This window comes from Emys orbicularis, chromosome 11 (genome assembly GCF_028017835.1).
Source record: "Emys orbicularis isolate rEmyOrb1 chromosome 11, rEmyOrb1.hap1, whole genome shotgun sequence".
Lineage (NCBI taxonomy): Eukaryota > Metazoa > Chordata > Testudines > Emydidae > Emys > Emys orbicularis.
In genome coordinates this window covers 31661408-31685583 of record NC_088693.1, presented here as the reverse complement: position 1 = coordinate 31685583, position 24176 = coordinate 31661408, and the positions used below count along the sequence as shown (strand labels likewise).

The window sequence follows — 24176 nt, the reverse complement described above, 5'->3', positions numbered from 1 at the left end:
ACCCCTCCTGCACCCCAACCCCCTGCCCTGAGCCCCTCCTGCACTCCGCACCCCTCCCTGCACCCCAATCTCCTTGCCCTGAGCCCCTTCCTGCACACTGCACCCCCTCCCACACCCTGCACTCCCTCTCGCACCCCAACCCCCTGCCCCAGCCCTGCATACAATTTTCCCACCCAGATGTGGCCCTCAGGCCAAAAAGTTTGCCCACCCCGGTCTACTGTGTTTGACATTGTGTTAGTAAACATAAGATAAAATTCAACATCATTTCCAAGTATAGTTAAAGCTTGCGTTTGTGAAGGTTCATGTAAGATTATGACTCCATTCCAATAATTTTTAATAGCAGTATTCTGGAAAGTTGTTTATAAAAACAGAGGTTAATAATGAAACCATTTTGCAATCTCAACTGTAGATATAACAACAAAAACAACATACATTTTTGTGGTGCCTTATTGTATTCAGTGCATGCACAATTTGTTGCAGAATCTCTCTCTTATTGTGTAATTTGTGCTCCAGAATCTAACCTTAAATTTTAAAGTTTCTGGACCTTATGACTGCAAAGAAAACTTTTAAAATAATTGAATGGAATCAGTGCAGTCTTGTCTTCCAAAGAACAATAAGCTCTAATACAGGTAGCTTTCATCTAAACAGGTTTAAATGCCAAAATCTAAAAATGGCATTTTTAAAATGTTCAAATTGTTCATTATTTCACTGCTGATAAGGAAAAATATCTAGCTGATGTGCTAATCACACAACCTCAAACCATTTCCCCATGTCTTCTCAGCTGCTAACAGCCCTGTCACCTACCCAACTACAAAAACTCCCCTCCTCAAACCAACATCATACACAATGCAGTTCTTTATTGTCAATTCAAAAATCTATGGCATCCAACCGCTTAGGTGCAAAAACTCAATTTATCAAGGACAGAGAGTTAATGATCCAGGCTACTGCTCAAATGCATTAGTTGGATTTGGAACAGGTTACCTCGCATCAGGAACTCTAAGCAGAGACTAGGTGGGGAGCACACATGTAGTGATGGAGGCTAAGATTTTCTCTGGTTTCTTCCATCATGAAGACAAAGAACTATCCAACTAAACTGTTTGGATTATGCAGCCTGCTTGTTCTGGATTACATGCAGTGAGAGGGTGCCAGCAGTTCCATGCTGCAATATCTTTTTATCTTTTTTTGGAGAGAAGATTTGATCAAATCAGAGGACGGGGCCTCCAGCCTCAATCTTCCAACAATAGTGTCAGAGGAGGACTGTGTAAAAACCCAGACTTCTTTAGCTGAGTTTCTCAGGGTACTTGGCTGGCTCTAAGTAAGCATCATTATACCCAAGCTTACAGATGGAAAAAAACAGATAAAGAATAAGTGAATTGCACAGATTAATAGAGTAAGAATCCCTTCTAGCTGGTGAAGCACACTAGGGAGGATCTGGAGACAGTTAAAGGATTCTTATAAGAAGGCAGGCTGCCCTCTGCACTTAAACTTATGGAGGACGATCAGATGCTCAAAGACCTTCAACACGAATGCACGAATACATCAACTTATGCAAACACAAATCACAAGACCTGTTTAATTTGATAGTTTTTGAAGCCGAAATGTATTATTTTAAATTTAAACTGTGTTATATTGCCATCTCTCAAGACAGGAAGAAGTTGCTGAGCTGCACTTCAAAGTCCTAGTGCACTGACTGACTGATGTATCCCAAATGAGGCAGAAATAAAGACAAGCCTCATCTCTGAGCCTTGTACATTACCAAAAGGAAGAAATGGATTATTTGGGTACCAGACCTACTTTGTCATCTTCTTCCTCTAGTTTCACAACACCAATTGCAACTCAATGTGCTCTTTGAGAAGAGTGCACACACTTCTCAAATTGCAGTATAAGACATACCTGACATTCAGTGGCATTTACAGGGAAACGGCACAAAGTTAGTTTTGATTTCCAGCTTCAAATTAGATGCACCAGTCAAAACACCCAACAACATTAAGTGCAGCTCAGCAGTTTGCCCAGAAGGCAATAACTACATTTTACTTTATTTGTCTTGAGCTGCATTGAACCATCCAGTCCCCGAACAGCAGTACTTTACCAGTCTAACTTCCTTCAACTGATTACACACCGGTTTGTTTCTAATGTATATATTTCTTGTAGTTGTTTCAGTTCATTTAAAGCTTCATGATGAATTATCTAAGTATGTTAAAAGTATTTAACTCTCCCCTAATGATATTGGGAAGAGGATATCTGTAAGGTGAACACCATTAGGATACCATTTTTCTGTAACTAAGATAACAGCAAGAGTTGTCATCACACATTATTCTTTGGATTTTCACATATATGTGTTTAGTATGATTTGAATGGCAAAATGTAGAGTTTTTTCAATTTCATTTCTATTCTATATGCAGCTGGAGTATAAGCTGTGCTTTCCTCTCAAATTTATAGCTGTTGAATATTATACAGTAATGACATTTCTGACAGGAAAGCCAAGTTTCAATTAAAAAGGTAAATGAACTTTAACCATGCCAATTAACAGAAGGCATTAGGTGGACACTGTCAAGCTATTTTCAGTATTACAACCTCTAATGTATAAACCTCAACAAATCCATTCTAAAGATGAGTATTTTGCTTTTCATAGACACTATTAAATTTAGGGAGGCACCACAAAGTAACAAAATAGTAATAGTTTTTTTTTACTTGTAAAGGGGTTGCAGTTTCTGTCCCTTTCCCAACAAACATGTGCCCATAATACACCACAAATGACCACAACAACTGGCAGCCTTCTTATCTGCTGAGAGAAGCCAGGAATTGAAATCTTTGAGTTTCTTTTAGGGCTGGTTGAAAATTTTCCATTAAAAAAATGTTTGGTTTTAAACAGACATCTGGAGGGTTGGCTAAACAAATGTATTCATGAAAAGTGTCTGCTTTCTGTAGAAATTTTTGATATTTTGTTTAAAAAAATCCAAAGGCTTGAAATGCAAAAAAAAATTATCTGAAACATTTTGGTTTTTGATATTTCACCAAAAAGTTGACAATTTTCATGGAAAGTTTCAATAAAAACAGGGAATTAGTTTTGGTGTACGTTTTCCAGGGGGCGAGGAGCCCTTTTTTGACCATCTCTAGTTTCTATAGAACCCATGACCTTCAGCATATCTAAAAGCTGCACAGGTAAATTACATCTGCATTGTTGGGTCCATGGTAGGACTTCTGTTCTTCACCCTTTCCAGGTTTTAGGAAAATCTTTCGGGAGTATTTTTCCTGAGTGTTTGATTTTGGTTTCTTTTAATATAAAGCCCGGTATTTATTGTGATAAGAGTTTTATCTTAAAGGAAAGTTTGCCCTAAAAGTAGCCAAAATACTCTCATCTGGAAGCTCATTCTAAATAAACCCCCTCTACCTCTCTAACTTCAGCTCTCACACCTTTGTGCTTGGTTTTGTAGCTGCATCATTCCTGTTTTCTTGGGACAACAGATGGAGATGAGCTTGCTCAGGCAGTTGTGTCCTGGCCCACAGATAGCTATGAAAAGAAATCAGGATCAGGGCCTTGAATTGGCAAGAAAAGTGAGCTGAGCCCCAAACACGTGAACTGCTGTAATGCAGTCTGGGGTGACAACTGCACAGATCTCTGTTACTAGAGCCTCATCTTAGAAAAAAGGACTCAAAGAATTGATACTGTTGCTATCTGTCATACAAGATTAGCAAACAGTCCAGCTGGACCCTGAGGCTTTGCCCCACACTGGATTTCAGGCTGGGGGGGAGGGGGTGTGTGTCTTGTATGAAATACATCGTTTCTATGTGGGACAAGAAGATTAACAGTGAGAATACCCTAAATACATTTATGTGTATGTTGTCAAGAAGCCGAATCAGGTGTTTCCAATGGTATATTGAAGGCTAATAGTTCCTCTAGGAAACTGGCAGGAGTCTTCACCTAGAGGCCTGTAAACCATTAGGAGCCCTAAATTCTTCTTCTCTTTCACTTCATACCCATGTGAATACATACAAATGGACTTTGTTTCTGGGTTGGGGTGTTTGCTGCATAGGAGATTATAAAGGGACAGAACTACTACCCTACCCCATTCTCCTTCCCTTTTGGCTTCTTCTGAAATCCTTCTTGTTTTGTGTTGCATTTATTAACCTGTGTAAACAGAGCTGGTGCTGGCATTAAACCAGGTCTTGGCAAAAGAGGTCACGTCTCTTGTCCAAAATCAGTTCATGGATGGTGCTGGTTGGTTTTTTTTTTGTAGTCAATCTTGCATTCACCAAAAGGAACTCAAGACAGTTATATTCTGCTAATTTGCATGTTGTAATTACAGATGAGGTGCTGATAGGGACTGGTTTTATATAACTGAGTACAAGATTTCAGCTGTGGTGAGGCCTTGTTGGTCTTGTTTGGCAATTACAACTGAGATTTGGGAGAGTGCAGGTTTTTGGGTTCCAGGTCCCGTAAAACTCCTGCAGTTTCTGTTCTCCAAATTACAACAACAGAACATGGCAGCGCTATTTCGTATTTATGGTCAAGAACTTTGCTGGGAGATCTGCGAAAGAGCTAAGAAAGAGCTAGCATAAAAGTGTACCTGAGTAGTGAATTGATGTACAAAATTTGGTGGATGTGGACGTGCATGGATGCGCACACACAATTTTAAATGGATGTCTGCCAACAAAGGAGAGGTGCCCTGGGGATGCTCCCTGGGTTTAGTCACTAACCACTTTGGAAGATACAGTTGTGAAAATGTCACAGATAGGTGAAAGCCCTTAGAAAAGCAGACTGGGCCTTGTTGTTGCCCACTAGGGGTGGAGCTAATGGTGGTCAGGGACAACTCCCATATAAATAGTATGTGGCGAATTAATCTTCCAAGTTACTTCTTGATATGTCAAGATAACAACTCTATTGAATACAGTATGTGACAGCTCGTAACTTGGAACATAACTAATTGGCCACTATGTCAATGTATTTACAAGTAAATCTCAATACAACGTATATAAATTGCTATGTTTTAAGTTTGATGTTTAAAGTGATTTTTGCAGTTATTTTAAGCAAAGTTCTACTAGGAAAAATGACTATGTTAAGAAGAACTGTTCTCTGTCTGTATTCAGTCATATTTGCTGCTGCTTTAGTGACAAACAGAAGTTAGCCCTGGGAGGGTGAGTCGAAAGCTATTCTTTTTTGTTCTTCAAATAGAATTGAAAGCCATGGTGTAGAAGAGCAGGTTTTTGCCTCCAGAACTTTTGCAATAGGTGTTGATGACTGACAGGAAAGAAGCCAGCCTGCAGATTAAATTTTCAGCTCTGGTAGTTGGAATAGCCATTTCTCTGAGAGAAACATGTAACCTCCAAATACTTTTCAAGTCATTTTACAGAGCAGAACCACACAAACAAAAAGAAGAAATGGTTCTCTTGTTAATCAACTTCTTCATTCTGCTTTTCCACTTGTGTTAAACACAAATTTATTATTATATCTGTTCCAATTATTTCTACCTTTGTCAGATTTACGGTAGATACTTGGCTTACACAAAGCAGAATTAATTAACCCCACCGAAACTTCAAAGATACCATATGGTTTTGAAAATGCACTGGCTATTATCAAGTGTCATTTAACATTTAATTGTGTTGGACCACAACTAATCCACATTTACACTGATTCCTTTTTGTTAAATTTCCACTGGCCTTACAGCAAGTGCCCTCAGAGCCTTAATTTTTCCCCAGAACAATTAGAACAGAGCGTCTAATAATGAGCTTTTGGTTCCTTTGCCTTCTGTGATTCATGATTATTTTAAAAATAGTATTTTGTTCCAGGCTTGCGGTCAAGCGGTAGTGATATTTGCTGCTATACCTCAGATAAGAGTGAGTCTAAACTCCTCAGCCCAGCAAATACTGCTCAGTCATAGACGGTGGGGAGCTTGGCATTAATCTTTAGTAAGGATTCTGTCTAGCGCTCAGAGAATGTGGCTCTACTTTGCTAGATGGAGGGTTATTGTTAGATGCGGCACTTAAAATGAGGGAGAATAATGTATTCTATGAATCTATTAACGGGGCTGTAAGAAAAGGGCAAGGTGTTCCCATACTATCTGTGTTATACCAAATAGGATATATGCTGGTCAGTCAGTCAGATGGCTTGATGACTGATCACATTAGTTGATTGAAAAGAAAAAGGAAAACCTGAAACCAAAAGCCAATTTACTGAGATGCCCTGCCCATTAAAAAGGTGTCCAATTTTTCCATTTTTAACTACAAGTAAAATATAACAATGCAAATTTTGCTGGTGCATTTAAATTGGAAATATAAATAGGTTAAAAGGTGAATTATTCAGAGTGTTTTTGTTTTTAATGTTGAGAGAGAAAAATGTTATATTTGGGTACTAAAACTAAGATCTTTTTAACAAAAAGTAGGTTTACAACAAAAAACCCCACAAACGATCAGAACATTTTACCAAAGTTTCATTAATTTTTTTTTTTTGGCTTGGTTTTAAGCACTTTCTTTGAAGTTTCAGCAACCACAATCATTGCAGCATTGGAATAATAAGAAATGGAACCACAAAGCAAAACTAACTATAACCAACCAGTCTATTTTCATTGAATAAAAATATAATAAATATTAGTAACATTATTTTAATAAATAATTCCTTTTCAAACCTAAGAATGCCTTTTAAATTGAAGCACAAGAAAAACAGATTTGATCAACTGTAACTGGATTGATTATATGCAATGACCTTAATGAGGTCAGTTATGCTGTAAATTGATCTAAAATGTAACAATGGATATGAAATGCTCATTACAGTACATATACTTAAATACTGACTTGAGTGTCATTTTGCTCTATGACATTCATCGAAACTACACTTTGTTATGTGCTGGTCAAATTTAATGAACTTGAAACTTTTCAGGAATACCAATTAACTTGAGGGGGGTAGCTGTTACCAGCTTTGCCAACACAGAAATCTGTTGATATTACCCTACTGTTTAGCAAGCTTTCACTGAACTTTTTAACAGCAGTATTGTATTCAATATAAAACTACACACATTGAATCAACTTTTTGGAAAAAACATTTCAGAAAAATTCAAGCAGTCCTCTAGCATAAGAAGTGACCCACAACCCTCATATTCAAATTTTGTCTTCACCAGGTACATAGGTCCAAGAGTTTAGACTTTAGAAAGATCACAATCTTCTCAGGAAACCTCTTCCTCCCTACTACAAATGCATTTAATTGTGCAAAACATTCTTACAAGAGAGACTCAAGTCCCATGATTGCATAGCCCAGCTCCCTTTGAAATGAAAAGCTAGCCATTAAATAAAATAAAAGAGCACTGAAAATACATTCTTACCATTTTGATTGGGTTCTGTTGGCTCTGATACTTTTCTCGATGGAACAACCACCGCATCTCCTGGCACTCTGGGACTTTCCACGTACTTGGGCTTCCTGATCGGACCTGCAGCGGGAAAAAATTTAGTGCGTCTAATTTTTTCCAGATGGAAAGCACGTTTCAGAATGAACAGTGTGTATCCTTAGAGATCTAAATAAACCTAAAGGACGACCTACTACACACACACACACACACACACACACACACACACACACACACACACACACACACACAGCTACTACAATAAAGACCAGTGAACTGCTGCACTTCCTCTCTTACAGTCCATTGTAAGAAAGAAAAACTTGAGTTACGCTCACTTTTTGGAATGTAAACTCTGGTGGAAAACAAAAGCAATTTGCTTGCTGTGACACTCCTGAAGCAGCGTCCAGTGTATGTAAAAAAAGGGTGACTTAGACATATTCGAATCCAGACAGCTGTTAGTTGGATTCCTCTATTCAGAATTTAAATTTTCCAACTCAGTATAAAGATCACTCTAATATCTCTGAAGCTAGGAGACAAGGATTACAAGCAGACAACTTGCAACACTAACACTCAGAATACTTCAGTCCAGCAACTTTATATTACTGGGTATTTTATCCAATCAAATCTGCACAGTCTGATTGCAAGGGGAAGGTGAGATTGAGGGAGAAAAATATCTTCTTGTCAACCAACTGTTTCTCATTTATAAAGACATCAGCTTTCCCAGCTCATGCTTAAAAATTAAGTCAATCTGTACCAGGTATTTTTAAGCTACCTTTTACTATCATAAAAAAAAACACAGAACAAAAATTTTGAATTAAATTGATACCTAAAGCATGCTCACTTAGTTTTATGTTTTCTTTCTTAAATAATTAATGAGAGTATACTTTGCTAAATGAGGTTTAACAATTACAGGAAACATTAGATGAACAACAGACTTTCTGGTCAGAAAAATATCAACACAATGAGAACAATGCTGCCATCTAAGGGTTGACTAAAAGTAGAATAATAGTAATAAACCAACATAAATTAACTCCATCTATTTAGCCCTTAACATTTTAAGTTCATGTGCACTTGTACAGAAAACACCATTATAAAAATATCTATTCTGAGTTTTCATTAGTTAAAATAAATTTGTTCTTCTTCTGTGAAGAAAATTGTTCCAGATTAATGTATTTTACATTTATTGTAATTATAATGCTTAGCACACTAATTTTACAGTGAATGATTTAACTTCTATTTTAAATTCATTAAGAATGACAGGCAGATTAGAACTATTAAAATATATTTGTTTTGTAGCAAAAATTTAACAAGTTTGACCTACACCTCCAACAGGACAAAATTCAAAGCTAACTTTGGAACTCCATTCTCAACTCACTAGCCCAAAGGTGGGCAAACTACGGTCCGTGGGACCGTCCTGCCCGGCCCCTGAGCCCCCGGCCCCACCCCTGCTGTTCCCCCTCCCCCGCAGCCTCAGCTTACCGTGCTGGCAGCGCGGCTGGCTCTGGCCGGGCGGCGCGGCTCAGGGGTGAACACAGGGTGCCCTGGCACAGGGCCCCCAAACAACAGGGGGCCCCAGGGCCGGGCACTCGGGCAGCTCAGCACCAGCGCACCCCCAGCGGGGGGGAGGGGCTGCACTGCGGGGGTAGGGAAGCAGGCAGGTGGCAGGAGTATGGGGAATGCGGCCGGAGGAATCAGGAGGAGCACCGGGCGTCCACGCAGCCGGCCAGAGAGAAGTGGCGCTTTGAAGGGGAAACCGCTGCTTCTCTCCGTCTGCGCAGCTGCCCCTGCTCCTCCTGAGCCCCTGCTCCTCCTCTGAGTCCTGAGTTCAAGGGCTGGGGAGTGGATGGGGGGGGAGTTCGGGGGGGGGGGGCGGTTAGGGGCAGGGGGTCCCAGGAGAGGGCGGTTAGGGGACAGGGAGGGGGGGTTAGATGGGGTGGGGTCCTGGGGGCGGTCAGGGGTGTGGGGTCCCAGGAGGGGGTGGTCAGGGGACAAGGAGCAGGGGGGATTGGATGGGTCAGAGGTTCTGAGGGGGGCAGCCAGGGGGAGGGAAGTGGAGGGGGCGGATAGGTGGCGGGGAGCAGGCTGTTTGGGGAGGCACAGCCTTCCCTACCCGGCCCTCCATACCATTTCGCAACCCCGATGTGGCCCTCGGGCCAAAAAGTTTGCCCACCCCTGCACTAGCCTATAGCAGCAGTATAACATGTAGAGATTATGCAAGTCACCTTTCCATTATCTACAGTATGCACTACACAGGAAATTGAAGGATTGAAATTCTTGTCCTAATAGTCCAATAGATAGCACAGGCAGGCAGACTACTGTACCTGAACACAACATGTTGCAGAATTGGAGTGAGCATCTGCCTTATATTTATATATCCCCAGAGAGAAAATTTTGTGAAGCTTTAGTTAAGGTGGCAAATATATTACAGATACTTAAGGGGGAAAACTGAACAAAACACAGATTTATGAACAAAACACAGATTTATAAACATTATATTGGAAACCCAGGACATTCTGGGGCAGGGGAGTGGCGGGGAGTATTGGCATATATACCAGTGCAAAGTCAAGATACTAAAAACAATCAAAATTCTCCTCCTATATTCCCACTTGAGCCATGACGGGGTGCTATACTGCTTCAGTCAGAGGAGTCCAATTTACTGGGTCTGGGGGAGGACTCTGATAGAACTGATTGCCTAAGTAATTAAATTTTCCCTTCCTCCCTGGATATTAGCCGCCAGTTGTGTTATGGAGTTAGACAAACACAGTCTCAGGTTCTGTGCAATCCCACACTGCCATAATGGACATTGACAAAAATTTTTGCTTTCTTGGAAGTCTGGCCAAGGTGAAATGGTTGCATAATTGTTTATTCTTATTTTTGAAATACCTACATTAGACCACAGTAACAACAAAAGCAAATAAAGAAGACTCTGCCTTGAAAACATTCCACTTTTTAAAAACAAACAATCATTTATATCTATACCAATTCTTTTCTTCATATAAACTTTGCAGATGGGGAGATTATGGACCAGATTCTGCCACTTTTCTCATATTAAGTAGTATCTTATTCAGAGTACGGTACTACTCATTATGAGTAAGATTGGCAGAATTGGGCCTCTATGCCCACTATCTTTCAGACTAGTAGAATTTTTCCCTAGCCTTTTAGGAAATTTCAAAATTGTGTTTAAACACAGTTTATATACTAATTTATGTTCATATAATTGTAAGATAAAACAGACTAAAATTCTATAGGGTATATTTTAGCCATCCTTGTAGCTAACAAAGAGCTTATAGTAAGAGAGAAACTCAGCATTGTGATCTTGTAACATATTCCTCATTTCAGTTGCTCTGTTTAATATGCTTTTACAACTTCTATTAAAAGCTACTTTTATGACTGATCTAGGCCAATCCAAAATACTTTCACACATTGACTGCATTTTGTGAGGCACTTTTGTGGATAGATAATGAAGTTAGGAATAGTCTAATAATATCACATGGTTTACAGGCACCTATTTAATTGCAATGTGCAATTTGAATTAAGAGAATGGAGAGGACTGCTCAGCCACTTCCTCTGGGAGATGTAAAAGTAACTCAAATTTCTCCAACAACTGTCTAACATGCTTTTTTCTGTTGAATCCCACCATGCATAGATGGCCTTCCTATTTCAGTTCACCAAGTTATCACCTTTGCTCTTCATTCAGATCTCTCTTGCATACTCTCTGCTTCTGAAATGCACACAAGCAAAGAGTCAACAATAAAAACGATAAACACCCCGAGTCACGTCCACCTATTGGTTTCCCAGTAAATCCTATCTACACCATTATTATTTAGACTAAGTTTAGTGGGACAGAGACTATGTCATCATATATGTCTGTACAGTGCCTATCAGGGTTTCAGTCCTGATTTGAAGTACCGGGTACTAATGAAATACAAATATTTAAGTTAAAAAAGTGTTGTCAGCTTTTCAATAAATTTATCAAAATACTCTCGGTATGCCAAAATGAAACAAGATTTGCTTCGAAGTTACATACATCATTTATAACCCAAATTAAAGCTACAATTAAAAGAAAAAAAAGAGTGTTTAACCAGTAGGAGAACACTTTAACCTGTCTGGTCACGCAGTAACAGACCTGAGGGTGGCAATTTTGCAACAGAAAAGCTTCAAAAACAGACTCCAGCGAGAAACTGCTGAACTTCAATTGATATGCAAACTAGATACAATCAGCTTAGGCTTGAATAGAGACTGGGAATGGCTGAGCCATTATAAACATTGAATCTATCTCCCCAGGTAAGTATTCTCACACTTCTTATCAAACTGTCTGTACTGGGCTATCTTGATTATCACTTCAAAAGTTTTTTCTCTTACTTAATTGGCCTCTCAGAGTTGGTAAGACAACTCCCACCTTTTCATACTCTTTGTATGTGTATATATATCTCCTCAATATATGTTCCATTCTATGCATCCGAAGAAGTGGGCTGTAGCCCATGAAAGCTTATGCTCAAATAAATCTGTTAGTCTCTAAGGTGCCACAAGTACTCCTGTTCTTTATGCTATAGAATGTGTTCCCTGAATCATATTCAAACTTACACCAGCTTTTGTTTTGAAAAACAAAAGTCTCAAGAGGAATAAGAGTATTTCCTGGGTGCTATTCTCCATTTCATTTAACCCAAAATTAATACAGAACAAACATACAAAATACTTGCCAAGGCTTTCATGCAGCCTAGCCAGCCAAAACTGGACACAGTACTCCAGATGAGGCCTCACCAATGCCGAATAGAGGGGAATGATCACGTCCCTCGATCTGCTGGAAATGCCCCTACTTATACAGCCCAAAATGCCGTTAGCCTACTTGGCAACAAGGGCACACTGTTGACTCATATCCAGCTTCTCGTCCACTGTAACCCCTAGGTCCTTTTCTGCAGAACTGCTGCCTAGCCATTCGGTCCCTAGTCTGTAGCAGTGCATGGGAGTCTTCCGTCCTAAGTGCAGGACTCTGCATTTGTCCTTGTTGAACCTCATCAGATTTCTTTTGGCCCAATCCTCTAATTTGTCTAGGTCCCTCTGTATCCTATCCCCACCCTCCAGCGTATCTACCACTCCTCCCAGTTTAGTGTCATCGGCAAACTTGCTGAGGGTGCAGTCCATGCCATCCTCCAGATCATTCATGAAGATATTGAACAAAACCGGCCCCAGGACCGACCCTTGGGGCACTCCGCTTGATACCGGCTGCCAACTAGACATGGAGCCATTGATCACTACCTGTTGAGCCCGACGATCTAGCCAGATTTCTATCCACCTTATAGTCCATTCATCCAGCCCATACTTCTTTAACTTGCCGGCAAGAATACTGTGGGAGACCGTATCAAAAATTTGCTAAAGTCAAGGAATAACACGTCCACTTCTTTCCCCTCATCCACAGAGCCACTTATCTCACCATAGAAGGCAATTAATTTAGTCAGGCATGACTTGCCCTTGGTGACTGTTCCTGATCACTTCCCTCTCCTCTAAGTGCATCAGAATTGATTCCTTCAGGACCTGCTCCATGATTTTTCCAGGGACTGAGGGGAGGCTGACTGGCCTGTAGTTCCCCTGATCCTCCTCCTTCCCTTTTTAAAAGATGGGCACTACATTAACCTTTTCCCAGTCATCCGGAACCTCCCCCGATCGCCATGAGTTTTCAAAAATAATGGCTAATGGCTCTGCAATCTCATCCGCCAACTCCTTTAGCACCCTCGGATGCAGCGCATCTGGCCCCATGGACTTGTGCACGTCCAGTTTTTCTAAATAGTCCCGAACCACTTCTTTCTCCACTTCTTTCTCCACAGAGGGCTGGTCACCTTCTCCCCATATTGTGCTGCCCAGTGCAGCAGTCTGGGAGCTGACCTTGTTTGTGAAGACAGAGGCAAAAAAATCATTGAGTACATTAGCTTAGTATTCTTGCCGCCAAGTTAAAGAAGTATGGGCTGGATGAATGGACTGTAAGGTGGATAGAAAGCTGGCTAGAGCGTCGGGCTCAACGGGTAGTGAGCAATGGCTCCATGTCTAGTTGGCAGCCGGTTTCAAGCGGAGTGCCCCAAGGGTCGGTCCTGGGGCCGGTTTTGTTTAATATCTTCATGAATGATCTGGAGGATGGCATGGACTGCACCCTCAGCAAGTTTGCCGATGACACTAAACTGGGAGGAGTGGTAGATACGCTGGAGGGTGGGGATAGGATACAGAGGGACCTAGACAAATTAGAGGATTGGGCCAAAAGAAATCTGATGAGGTTCAACAAGGACAAATGCAGAGTCCTGCACTTAGGACGGAAGACTCCCATGCACTGCTACAGACTAGGGACCGAATGGCTAGGCAGCAGTTCTGCAGAAAAGGACCTAGGGGTTACAGTGGACGAGAAGCTGGATATGAGTCAACAGTGTGCTCTTGTTGCCAAGAAGGCTAACGGCATTTTGGGCTGTATAAGTAGGGGCATTGCCAGCAGATCGAGGGACGTGATCGTTCCCCTTTATTCGACATTGGTGATGCCTCATCTGGAGTACTGTGTCCAGTTTTGGGCCCCACACTACAAGAAGGATGTGGAAAAATTGGAAAGAGTCCAGCGGAGGGCAACAAAAATGATTAGGGGTCTGGAGTGCATGACTTATGAGGAGAGGCTGAGGGAACTGGGATTGTTTAGTCTCCAAAAGAGAAGAATGAGGGGGGATTTGATAGCAGCCTTCAACTACCTGAAGGGGGGTTCCAAAGAGGATGGAACTCGGCTGTTCTCAATGGTGGCAGATGACAGAACAAGGAGCAATGGTCTCAAGTTGCAGTGGGGGAGGTCTAGGTTGGATATTAGGAAACACTATTTCACTAGGAGAGTGGTGAAGCACTGGAATGCGTTACCTAGGGAGGTGGTGGAATCTCCTTCCTTGGAGGTTTTTAAGGCCCGGCTTGACAAAGCCCTGGCTGGGATGATTTAGTTGGGAATTGGTCCTGCTTTGAGCAGGCGGTTGGACTAGATGACCTCCTGAGGTCCCTTCCAACCCTGATATTCTATGATTCTATGATTCTGGCTGTGCATTGTGCAGATGCACAAAAAGTGCAAACTGCCTGTAACTACTCCACCCACCTGTACAGGTGCAGCCAAAATATAGCCAAAATGACTGAGAAGAATAGAGACCCTATGAGTGGAGAGGATATATGGGGTTTACCCAGAAGTAATGACATGAAATCAAGATAAGGAAAATGTAAGCTGTGGAATAACTCCCATGGGACATGATGGAAACCTCATTACTTTGAATTTTTCTAGGGTTTCGTCCAGACTAGATTTAAAACTGTTACCTTGCATTGGCAGGAACTGCATTACTTCTACCTTTTAAGATATGACTATGAATGGTTTTTTATCTGTTGGTTTCTCACTAGAGTATGTTCTGGAACGATGACTTTCCTTAACACTAGACCCTTCTTCAACGATTTAAAATCAGTTAACCCAGTCAACAGGCTAAATGAAATCATGTCATTACCACTCTCTTGCTCTGTCTCTTACCAGTATAAAGATTTTCTGATCTGTTTTCACATCCTGCCCTGTAAGAAACTATTACGGACATACATGTTATTTTTCTTCCCCTATTTTCTAAATGATCAATATTGATAGACAGACAAACAGGCTGTCTGTCTTCCATATCAGACTGGTTTTCCTTTTCTCCCATGGACATAAAGTTTACAATATCTAGAGTTTCAGGGTGGGGGGAAACCTTGGGAAGGGAGAGGAGAAGAGAGTAAGCAGACAGGGGGACTTGCTCCTTAAAAAATTCTCAAGCTATTTCCCAGAAGGGGAAAACTGATTTTTAACTCTACCTACACTGTACCACTATTTTAGATTAATTTACTCTTTTTTTTAGTTTCAATGACGAGTTTTCATTCAAAATTTTTACTGTTCCTCTCCCCCTCACCTCCCCCTCCCCGGCCACTGAGAGGAATATTTGAAGTGAAATAAGCACACTGGTCAGTTTCACTTTTTAGTTCTCAGGTCCGATTAAAATGCTGCAATGTATAACTTAGGGACACTGCCAGGAAATGTTTAAATTTTTAAAAAACTTTTGTTTTTAAAGAAAGGAAAACATTTCTGCTATTGAGTTATATTTAAAAAAATCCTATAGACCCTCAGTCCTTGAAAGTGACCCTTTAAATTTAAACTAGGCCATAATGTCTTGTGATCTGAATAAAAAACAAATGAACAAAAAAACCACACACCCAGGCAGCATGCTTAGATTCTGCCATTGCCTTGCTGACACACCTTATCCTCTTTCTGCGCCAGTTCCCCTATTTGTGAAATAGGGATAATTATTCACCTACCCTCAGAGGGCTTAATTCATGCTCGTAATGTGCTGTGAAATGCTTGAATGAAAGTTGATGAGTATTTGTATTGAAAGGTTATTAAACGCCACACAATACTGATAATTTCAGTAGTTTCTTTCAGAGTAAAAATCTGTTTTCGTTTAGCTTAGATTGTATTTCAAGTTTTCCAGTCTCTTGACTCCTTTTACTGTGGCAGGAGATGCTACTCTGATGACAAATGAGCCTATCAGAACAAGAGTTTGCAGGAGTGGTGCATGCGCTGTCTACTTCTCTGCCCACCCTTAGGCAAAGAGGCACACAATTTAGGAATGCTTGTAGGTCCCTAACTACTCCTCGGTTCTCGGGGGGCACCTATATTTTTAATGCATATCTGAAAAGCCAAATGTAATCATTGCTTTTAGATATGGACTTTGCCACAGTTATGTATGCCTTTGTGACCTTCTGCTTTGGTTATTGTAATGTAATCAATGGGGCTGCCATTGAAGACCACTCAATCTGCATTTTATGCAGAATGATCCTGCTCACCTGCATGGCAGCATCAGCATCAGGGACCATATTACACTAATTCCCTGAAGACTATGTTGACTTCTTTTTGATTTCCAGGTGTAATTCAAGGTTTTGAAACTGCTCTTAAAGAAACACAAACCCTTTACCATTTGGGTACTGGTCCAGTGAGAGACCATCTTTCTGTCTATGATGCAACAATTGAGATCGGATGGGACGTCTAGATTTCAGTGATTAGGGCCTGCAAACTGGATGCTCTGGAAGGAGCGTTTCATTCCACAACTGCAGACAGTGTCCTGCAGACTTTCATGATATGGCCTCTTCTTTCAGACTTCCACTCGGGGTGGAAATTGTTGAATATATTTACATCCTAATCTGCGATCCAGGAGTTTATGGATTGGAAAATTAATTTAGTAATTAAAAATAAATCTGTTTGTGCCCAAGGAGTATGTGAGTAAATTTTATAAGTAAAAAAAATAAATAAAATATTTAGTTATAAATTACCACCAGAGGGTGCTATTTCAACACTTTAAAAATTGTGATATGGAAGCAACTCAAAATGCATTCCTCAGAAACATAACCACTTCCTTTCGGAAGACAGTAATTCAACTCTCAACTGCAAATAGCACTATAATTAGATAGAGCAAAGCAGAAAAACAATGAGCAAACATTCTAATCAGAACCAGATTAATAAGCAAGAACCTGTCAAGTGACAATTCAGAATTGAAATATCATTAGAGTATATTTTAACATCTTGATCTCACTTTTCAGCTGCAGAGCAGTTGGGACTCGTTGAAATAACTTTTTTCTTTAGCCAATTTAAACTGACTAGCAATGCTTACAGCCCCGAACAGATACAATGAATTACTACAGGGAAGAGCGGCAAATGGTAATAAACTTTAGTATACTACTCTAGAAAGGGACACATTAGCAGAGTTTAATTGAGGCTCAAAGATAAACCATTCAAAAGTGAATCGTAAATGTAAAATGAAAATTCTGTTTACTCAAGTACCGTGTTGAATATTGCAACCAATCATGATAAGAAAAGTATTGGGCACTGAGATCTAACAAACATTCTGCAAATTCCCCACTGGCCAGCTCCACTTAGCTGTGATGTTCCAGAATGCATCATTTAATGCTGCATTCATGACAATTATAAGAGTTTTCAGAGCTTCTTACTTTGAAAGCCTGAGATACATAAAATACTGACCCTCCACCCTTGTCATGAGCTCCATTTTCCAACCCACCAGAGTTTCCCAGGTTACGCTGACACTAAAAGATACCCGGTGGGGCATCTCAGCAGCCCAAAATCAGCAAGACTTCTTTGGATTTAATAACAGAGATAGTCTGGTGATCTGTACAGATCTTGTGCTCTCTTACAATGCCAAAGATCTTGAGTTCAAATCCCAGGGAAGGCCTGGAGGCAGGAGTGAAAATGAATGTCTAGGATTAAGGTGTATTCTCCATCACTCGAAATCTTTAAATCAAGACTGGATATCTTTCTAAAAGATGCAATATCTAAAAGAAAAGTTATGGGCTTAATGCAGGAATTACTGGGGGAGGTTCTATGGACTGTGTCATGAATGAGATCAGACTAGAAGACCATCACCAGTCCTTTCCAGCCTTTAAGAAAAATTAATATAATTTATGAATAGTCCCAACATCCTGCAAATACACCACAGCCCCTTGTAACCAGAAGGGACTGCTCCCATGTGTAAAGTTAAGCATGTGAGGAAATACATACAGGACTGGGGCCTAAAACAGATAGCTCACCTCTGACGTGTGTGGAACGGTCCTCTTAGTCTTCTTTGTTACAACTTTCAGCACCTACTGCTCAAACAAAATTTTCATTTTACATGTAATGGGGTGACAGGAGGAGATTTGCTCCTCCTGAAAGGTGAACTGCATTTGTTTAATGTCTTTAAAGACATTAATTGGCTTTTCCCGAGTTCAAGCTTGGAGCACTATCATCACTGCAGTATGAGGAACTGGCCAAAGAAAAGTCCAAGATATCAATGATGGCCCATCTACCATTCTGATCCGCTCTATAGTGAAGTCCGATAACCTCGCCAGTAATCTACTCATCCAATCAAAATGCACTTGAATCCCTATTTCCCTTCCCAATTATTATTCAATACATAATTCCATATCATCCCTTTGAAGATTATATTACTTTGTGTACCTGCACATAATTTAATGTTTATGTCGTTAATGTTAAATTTTCTTTACAAAATAGATTCACCTCCCCATCTTTTATCATTTCATTTCCTCACACAGGCTCCTCCCTGCCCTTGCTCCCGCCGTTCTTTTGCCAACCTCCTCTCTCAAGTACTGCATTAAGGAAGCTCCTGATTCAAAATGAACCACGAACTTCAGTTCCACCAGCAATTCTTGGCTCTTTTCCGACTTAAGCTATGGGTTCCTCTGTCCCCTCCTCTTATGACTGCAATCTGGGGTTGAACTGGGAGGGAGGAAGGAAAAAAGGTGGTGATGTTCACCAGGCTCTGCTCACTAACTAAGGTCAACCCATGTGATTAACCAAAATGAGATGCCGATCACAATATCTTTTACAGATATTCAAAATATGATTCTGCAAGCTTTCTGAGCGACACTGGCTCCTCTTTGACAGGTCTTGGATATGCTCAGGGACTCTATGAAGCTCCATAGGCTTGGCTTTCTTGACTGAAGGTCAAAAAAAAAAAAAAAAAGTGGAGCTATCTCCAAACACCCACTTGTGACACCAAAACGAGACCTCAGACACAGCAAATAGTGGAGATCTGTAATCAAGCCTTTCCTTTCTTACACGAGGAATAAAATAGTTAACGGTATTAGTATTTAAGTTATCATGTCTGGGAATCTGAGTTAACATCACATTAAGATGAATGAGGACATAATCATACATTTCAGAGCTGTGTGCCTTGACCAATAAACATCTCTGCATCAAGTACACACTGTTCATATTTTTCAGGTTTCTTTGCAACCATAACAGCCACTTTTTCAAAAATAAAAACTGAGATTCTGAAGAAAAATACAGTAGTTTCAGAGAGATACTAGTATGCCATAAAGCCCATGTACTGGCTCAATCTTAGCCCTGGCTACAGTATTCCCCAGAGGATGCTGCTACACTTGGTCCTCCTATAGAAGCAGCTGAAAGGTAGGAGTCCAGGCTTTTTATTGAGACCATACTCATTTCATAGACAGGAGAATACCACATAGGTCAGTGAGTCTGGATATTTAAAGCAGCAGATGTAAGAGAGAAGTACAGCAGCCAGCCCTACATGATCCACAAGTGCTCAGTGGACCACTGGTGGTTTGTAGACTACAGCTTAAGAAACACTGACTTAGTGTTCTCCATACAGTGGAAGACTTCCCCATTGTGGAGGAAACATGCTGGTCCCCTAACAATGCACTTTCTAAACTATGGAAATTAGTTTTTCATATCCAAGTTCCTGCCCAAGTCTAGTGAATGAACATTATTCCCACCTGCTGACTATTTCGTGCCTTAGGTGAAATGACTTTGATCTCAATCCAGTTCCCAGCATGTCATCTCATCACAAAAGGACATAATTGGTACTAATGCAGTTTCAAACCTCCAAATTAGGGATGAGGCACAGTATTAAGAAACTTACCCTGCCATGTCCTGTGCTCTGCCTTTTGCGGGGTGGGGAAGAGAAGAGGTCTTTACCCCCATGGTTCTCAATGCAGAATCTTTCACAAGCTCTAAGTTCATACCCACAAATATTAAAACAAAAACAACTAAAAACCCTGTTGTAGCTACTGTACTAGTGACCTTAGTGTAACCCCAAAGTACACACAAATCAAATCTAATACCAAGATTAGAAAAGCACACCAAAGACAGGCATACTGTTTCACTAATAGATGTCAGTGTATATTCTCCTCTTGATGTATGCTTAACACTAATAGGATTTCCACATGCCCATCAAAAAGGATAATATAGTCTTCCATAGTGAAGAAGGAAAAAAAGAAAAGAAAAAAAGGAACATCATGTACTTAGCTGCTTGATACACTATATGTTTTATAACAGTGTCTGATATTAAATAAACAGAGAGAGAGAGAGAGAGAGAGAGAGAGAGAGAGAGAGAGAGAGAGAGAGGCTTGTTTCTGTATATACAAGCCTTAGGGCTGGTCTACACGTGGGGGGGGGGGGGGATCGATCCAAGATACGCAACTTCAGCTAAGCAAATAGCGTAGCTGAAGTCGAAGTATCTTGGATCGAATTACCTGGGGTCCAGATGGCGCGGGATCGACGGCCGCGGCTCCCCCGTCGACTGCGCTAACGCCGCTCGCTCTGGTGGAGTTCCGGAGTCGACGGTGAGCGCGTTCGGGGATCAGTATATCGCGTCTTAACGAGACGCGATATATCGATCCCGGATAAATCTATTGCTACCCGCCGATATGGCGGGTAGTGAAGACGTACCCTTAGAAGTGAACTTGTTAAAAAAACATATTTCCTTTGCCTCACCCCAAGAAGCCTGTGTATACTGGGGCTCAAAGAGTGCTAAGGAACCAGGTTATTTTTCAGTGTGTGTGTTTTTAAACAGCCCCTGCATATACCCGAACACTCTTTCAACATGGTTTAGCCTGATTAGTAGACCTCATTTAGTTGGAGCTGCAGTCTAAATACTTGCTGGCAAATTCAGCTTTAAATTCCAGTACTTTCTGTATAGGTTTTTATTCCGCCTTCGTCACAATGGTATTCAAGTACCTTCCAGTAGTACATTAAACAACATGCTAAGGTGAAAAACTCCCAGGGTCTCTGCCAATCTGACCCAGGAGAAAATTCCTTCCTCACCGCAAATATGGCGATCATTAGACCCTGAGCATGTGGCAAGACCCATTAGGTAGATACCTGGAAAAGTATTCTCTGTAGTATTCTCAGAGCCCTCTACATCTAGTGTCCTGCCTCCAACTGTTGGAGATTTTTGCTACTGGCAGTCACTGATGGGCCACATGCCATCCCCTCTATAAATTTATCAAGCTCAGTCTTCAAGCCAGTTAGGTTTTTTGCCCCCACTGCTCCCCTTGGAACGCTGTTCTGAACTTTACTTCTCTTCTGGTTAGAAACCTTTACCTAATTTCAAGCCTAAACTTGTTGATGGTCAGTTTATATCCATTTGTTCTTGTGTCCACATTGGCGCTTAACTTAAATAACTTCTTTCCCTCCCTTGTATTTTTCTCTCTGATGTATTTATAGAGAGCAATCATATCTCTCCTCAGCTGTATCTGGCCACCTAGCATAGCTGTCCCAGTCAGAATGGGCCTGATGTGACCCACATTACTGTCCTGCCTTTCTTCTTCCCCCCCACACAAATTTAAACTTAATTTATTCCTGTTTAATTAGATAACACTCAGTCAAACTATAACAACTGAGACCCCAGTTTTCCCACACAATTTAGGACTATCATGGGAGAGAAATAAGAGAGTAGGAAAGAAATGGTCTCTCCATCTCCACTCAAAGTGCTGAGGTTTTGAACACAAGATGCTCAACAGATGCTTGAACAGACAGATATCTGAGTCCAGCATTGTGTGCACCATCAAGAAAGCCTGGAGTGACCATTATATTAACAGGTGTTGGGAAACATCCAAAAAAGCCAAGACAGAAAGGAGAGGGCAGGGAAAGGGAAAGAGATGAGAGATTCAGAAGGAAGGAGACAGCTGCTGCCAAACTATTTTAGACTGAACTTTTCTTTGTTTCAGACATCTCAAACTGGAGTCTTGTTCTGTGACTGAATTTTAATTTAAACAATTCAAATGACACAAGGATGTATCATTACTTTATAGAAAACATTCTAGGTCAGATTGGGTCTCCACAAATTATTTTAAAACTATTTATCTATGCAAGTACTTTTATGCACAAAAATGTCTGTAGTGTACTTAACCAGCAAACTAAATGTTATTTTATCAGTAAATTCAGCAATGGGACTGGAAAAAGACGGTAATAAAGTACACATAAACATATGCTAAAATAAAGTGTGCAAATTTACTTTAAATAAAAGGGGACAAAAACACTGTCATTTTCTTGAACATAAGTGCCAACCAAATTTTCCTACACAGGAAGGGAAAGTTACCAATATTGTTGAAAGTTTTAAATTGTGATTTATAACAGTATGATGGCAGGAGCACATAAAAAATAAGACAAGTCTGTTTTACATCCTGGACAACTCAAATTTACATTTTTACCCTGTGGGTTTCATATTATTAATGTATACAGACATGGTACAAGGTAAGAAGAAAGTGAGTCCATAAAATGCTGGCTACAATACAGCGGTTCAATTCCTAAATCAGACTGTTTCAAGACTCAGATAATATGTTATTTAGCCAGTGGAACACTTAATGGAGTTTCAATTTAAGAAATCCACATATAAGCCCTAGCTAGTTTAGAAAAGCAGTCCTAAGACATGTGACCAATTATAGCAGTACAGGGCCACGTCTTACATTTGATAACAAAATTACAGACACAAAATAAACAAACCATTTGGCAGTTGTGACATACCTGTCTCCCCGTAAAGTGGGATAGGTATCACTTTATTTCATTAAAATTTGCTTCCGCCATCTCCCCCAACATTTGATTATACACCTCTACCCCGATATAACGCGACCCGATATAACACGAATTTGGATATAACGTGGTAAAGCAGTGCTCCGGGGGGGCAGGGCTGCGCACTCCGGTGGATCAAAGCAAGTTCGATATAACACAGTTTCACCTATAACACGGTAAGATTTTTTGGCTCCCGAGGACGGCGTTGTATCGAGGTAGAGGTGTATTCAACTATGGTTTGTTGTTGTTGTTTTTTAAAAACAAAAAACAAAACAAAACAAAAACCTTCTTCTGTGCGCTCCTCACTTCTATCTTCCTTTTCAGTCAACCACATTCTGAGATGAGAATATCACCATGCTACATACACTGCTGATACAATAACACTGAAAATGGCTGTGAAAGCCATACTGCTGGAATCCTCTTCATCTCTTATTGCCCCATCCCAGATGGCAGATCATTTATACAAAAAATCTTCATCCTTTGCCAGTTCAAATTCTCCAACATTCAAAAGGAATGGTATACCAGGTCTCCAATACCCACAGGATAATGTATATGTCTGGTATATTCCTATGGAACAATGCAGCCGTATCCACTAATGAAAAATATTTTAACAGCTGCTAGCTTTTAAATGACAGGCAGTATTCCTAACAACTTCAAAATCACTCCACTGTGATACACTGAAACCAAAGAACAAGACAAGAGGATTTCTTGAGATTTCTACATGTTTTGAATGAGTTAACACCCGTGTGTGAAAGTAACAGGGTAAACAAAACAATAAGTAGCAGGGTGGATTTGATTTAAATCAAATTGATTAAAATCACTAGACAGGAAGACTCGATTTAATCATGGATTTCTACATAAAAGTGCATTCTTGTTGGCTGTTATAACCTTAATACATATTCTTCACAACTCAGAGATAGATGTAGGTTTCATTTTCAGAAGGTACACACTATACATTTTTAAGTGATTTATTTTGAAAACTTTTCAGATTAGTTTTACAGCTATATCAGAAAATGAATGATTGTTTTGGTAAATGAAATAACCAAAGGTAATTGAAGCAGATATTTATGAAGTCATTGGGAGGTGAACTATCTGCAATTCAATAGGTTATTCATTAATATTTGGAGGGTTTTCTTGCCACGCTGTATTAGAAGAAGAAGATCACCAGACAGACATTTAAATTGTTTTATTTAACTAAAACAACAACGTTACGTATTCTGGATTTTTTTCAACAGCAAACATATAACATTTTAACAAGACAAGCATATGAATTTTTGAATTCACTTAAACATTCAAGTTTTTTAAAATCGGGTTAGTTTTTGTTGAAACTGTTTTTAACTAAAATAGTTAAATGAAATAGTTTAAAAAAAAATTAAATCGACTCTGTCAGCCAGGTCAACATGAGAAACTTAAAACATTGGCTTCTGCATCTAACTCAGTCGTCT

General features: G+C 40.2%; 1 protein-coding gene across 1 annotated transcript in view; it reads right to left on the bottom strand.

The window, feature by feature from the left end:
* The window catches only part of TANC1 (tetratricopeptide repeat, ankyrin repeat and coiled-coil containing 1), a 152315-nt gene that overhangs the window by 96946 nt on the left and 31193 nt on the right, over positions 1-24176 (bottom strand). Inside the window, exon 4 of the mRNA XM_065413377.1 lies at positions 7314-7418. Coding sequence (XP_065269449.1) covers positions 7314-7418 — 105 coding nt within the window. The remainder of the gene's footprint in view (positions 1-7313; positions 7419-24176) is intronic.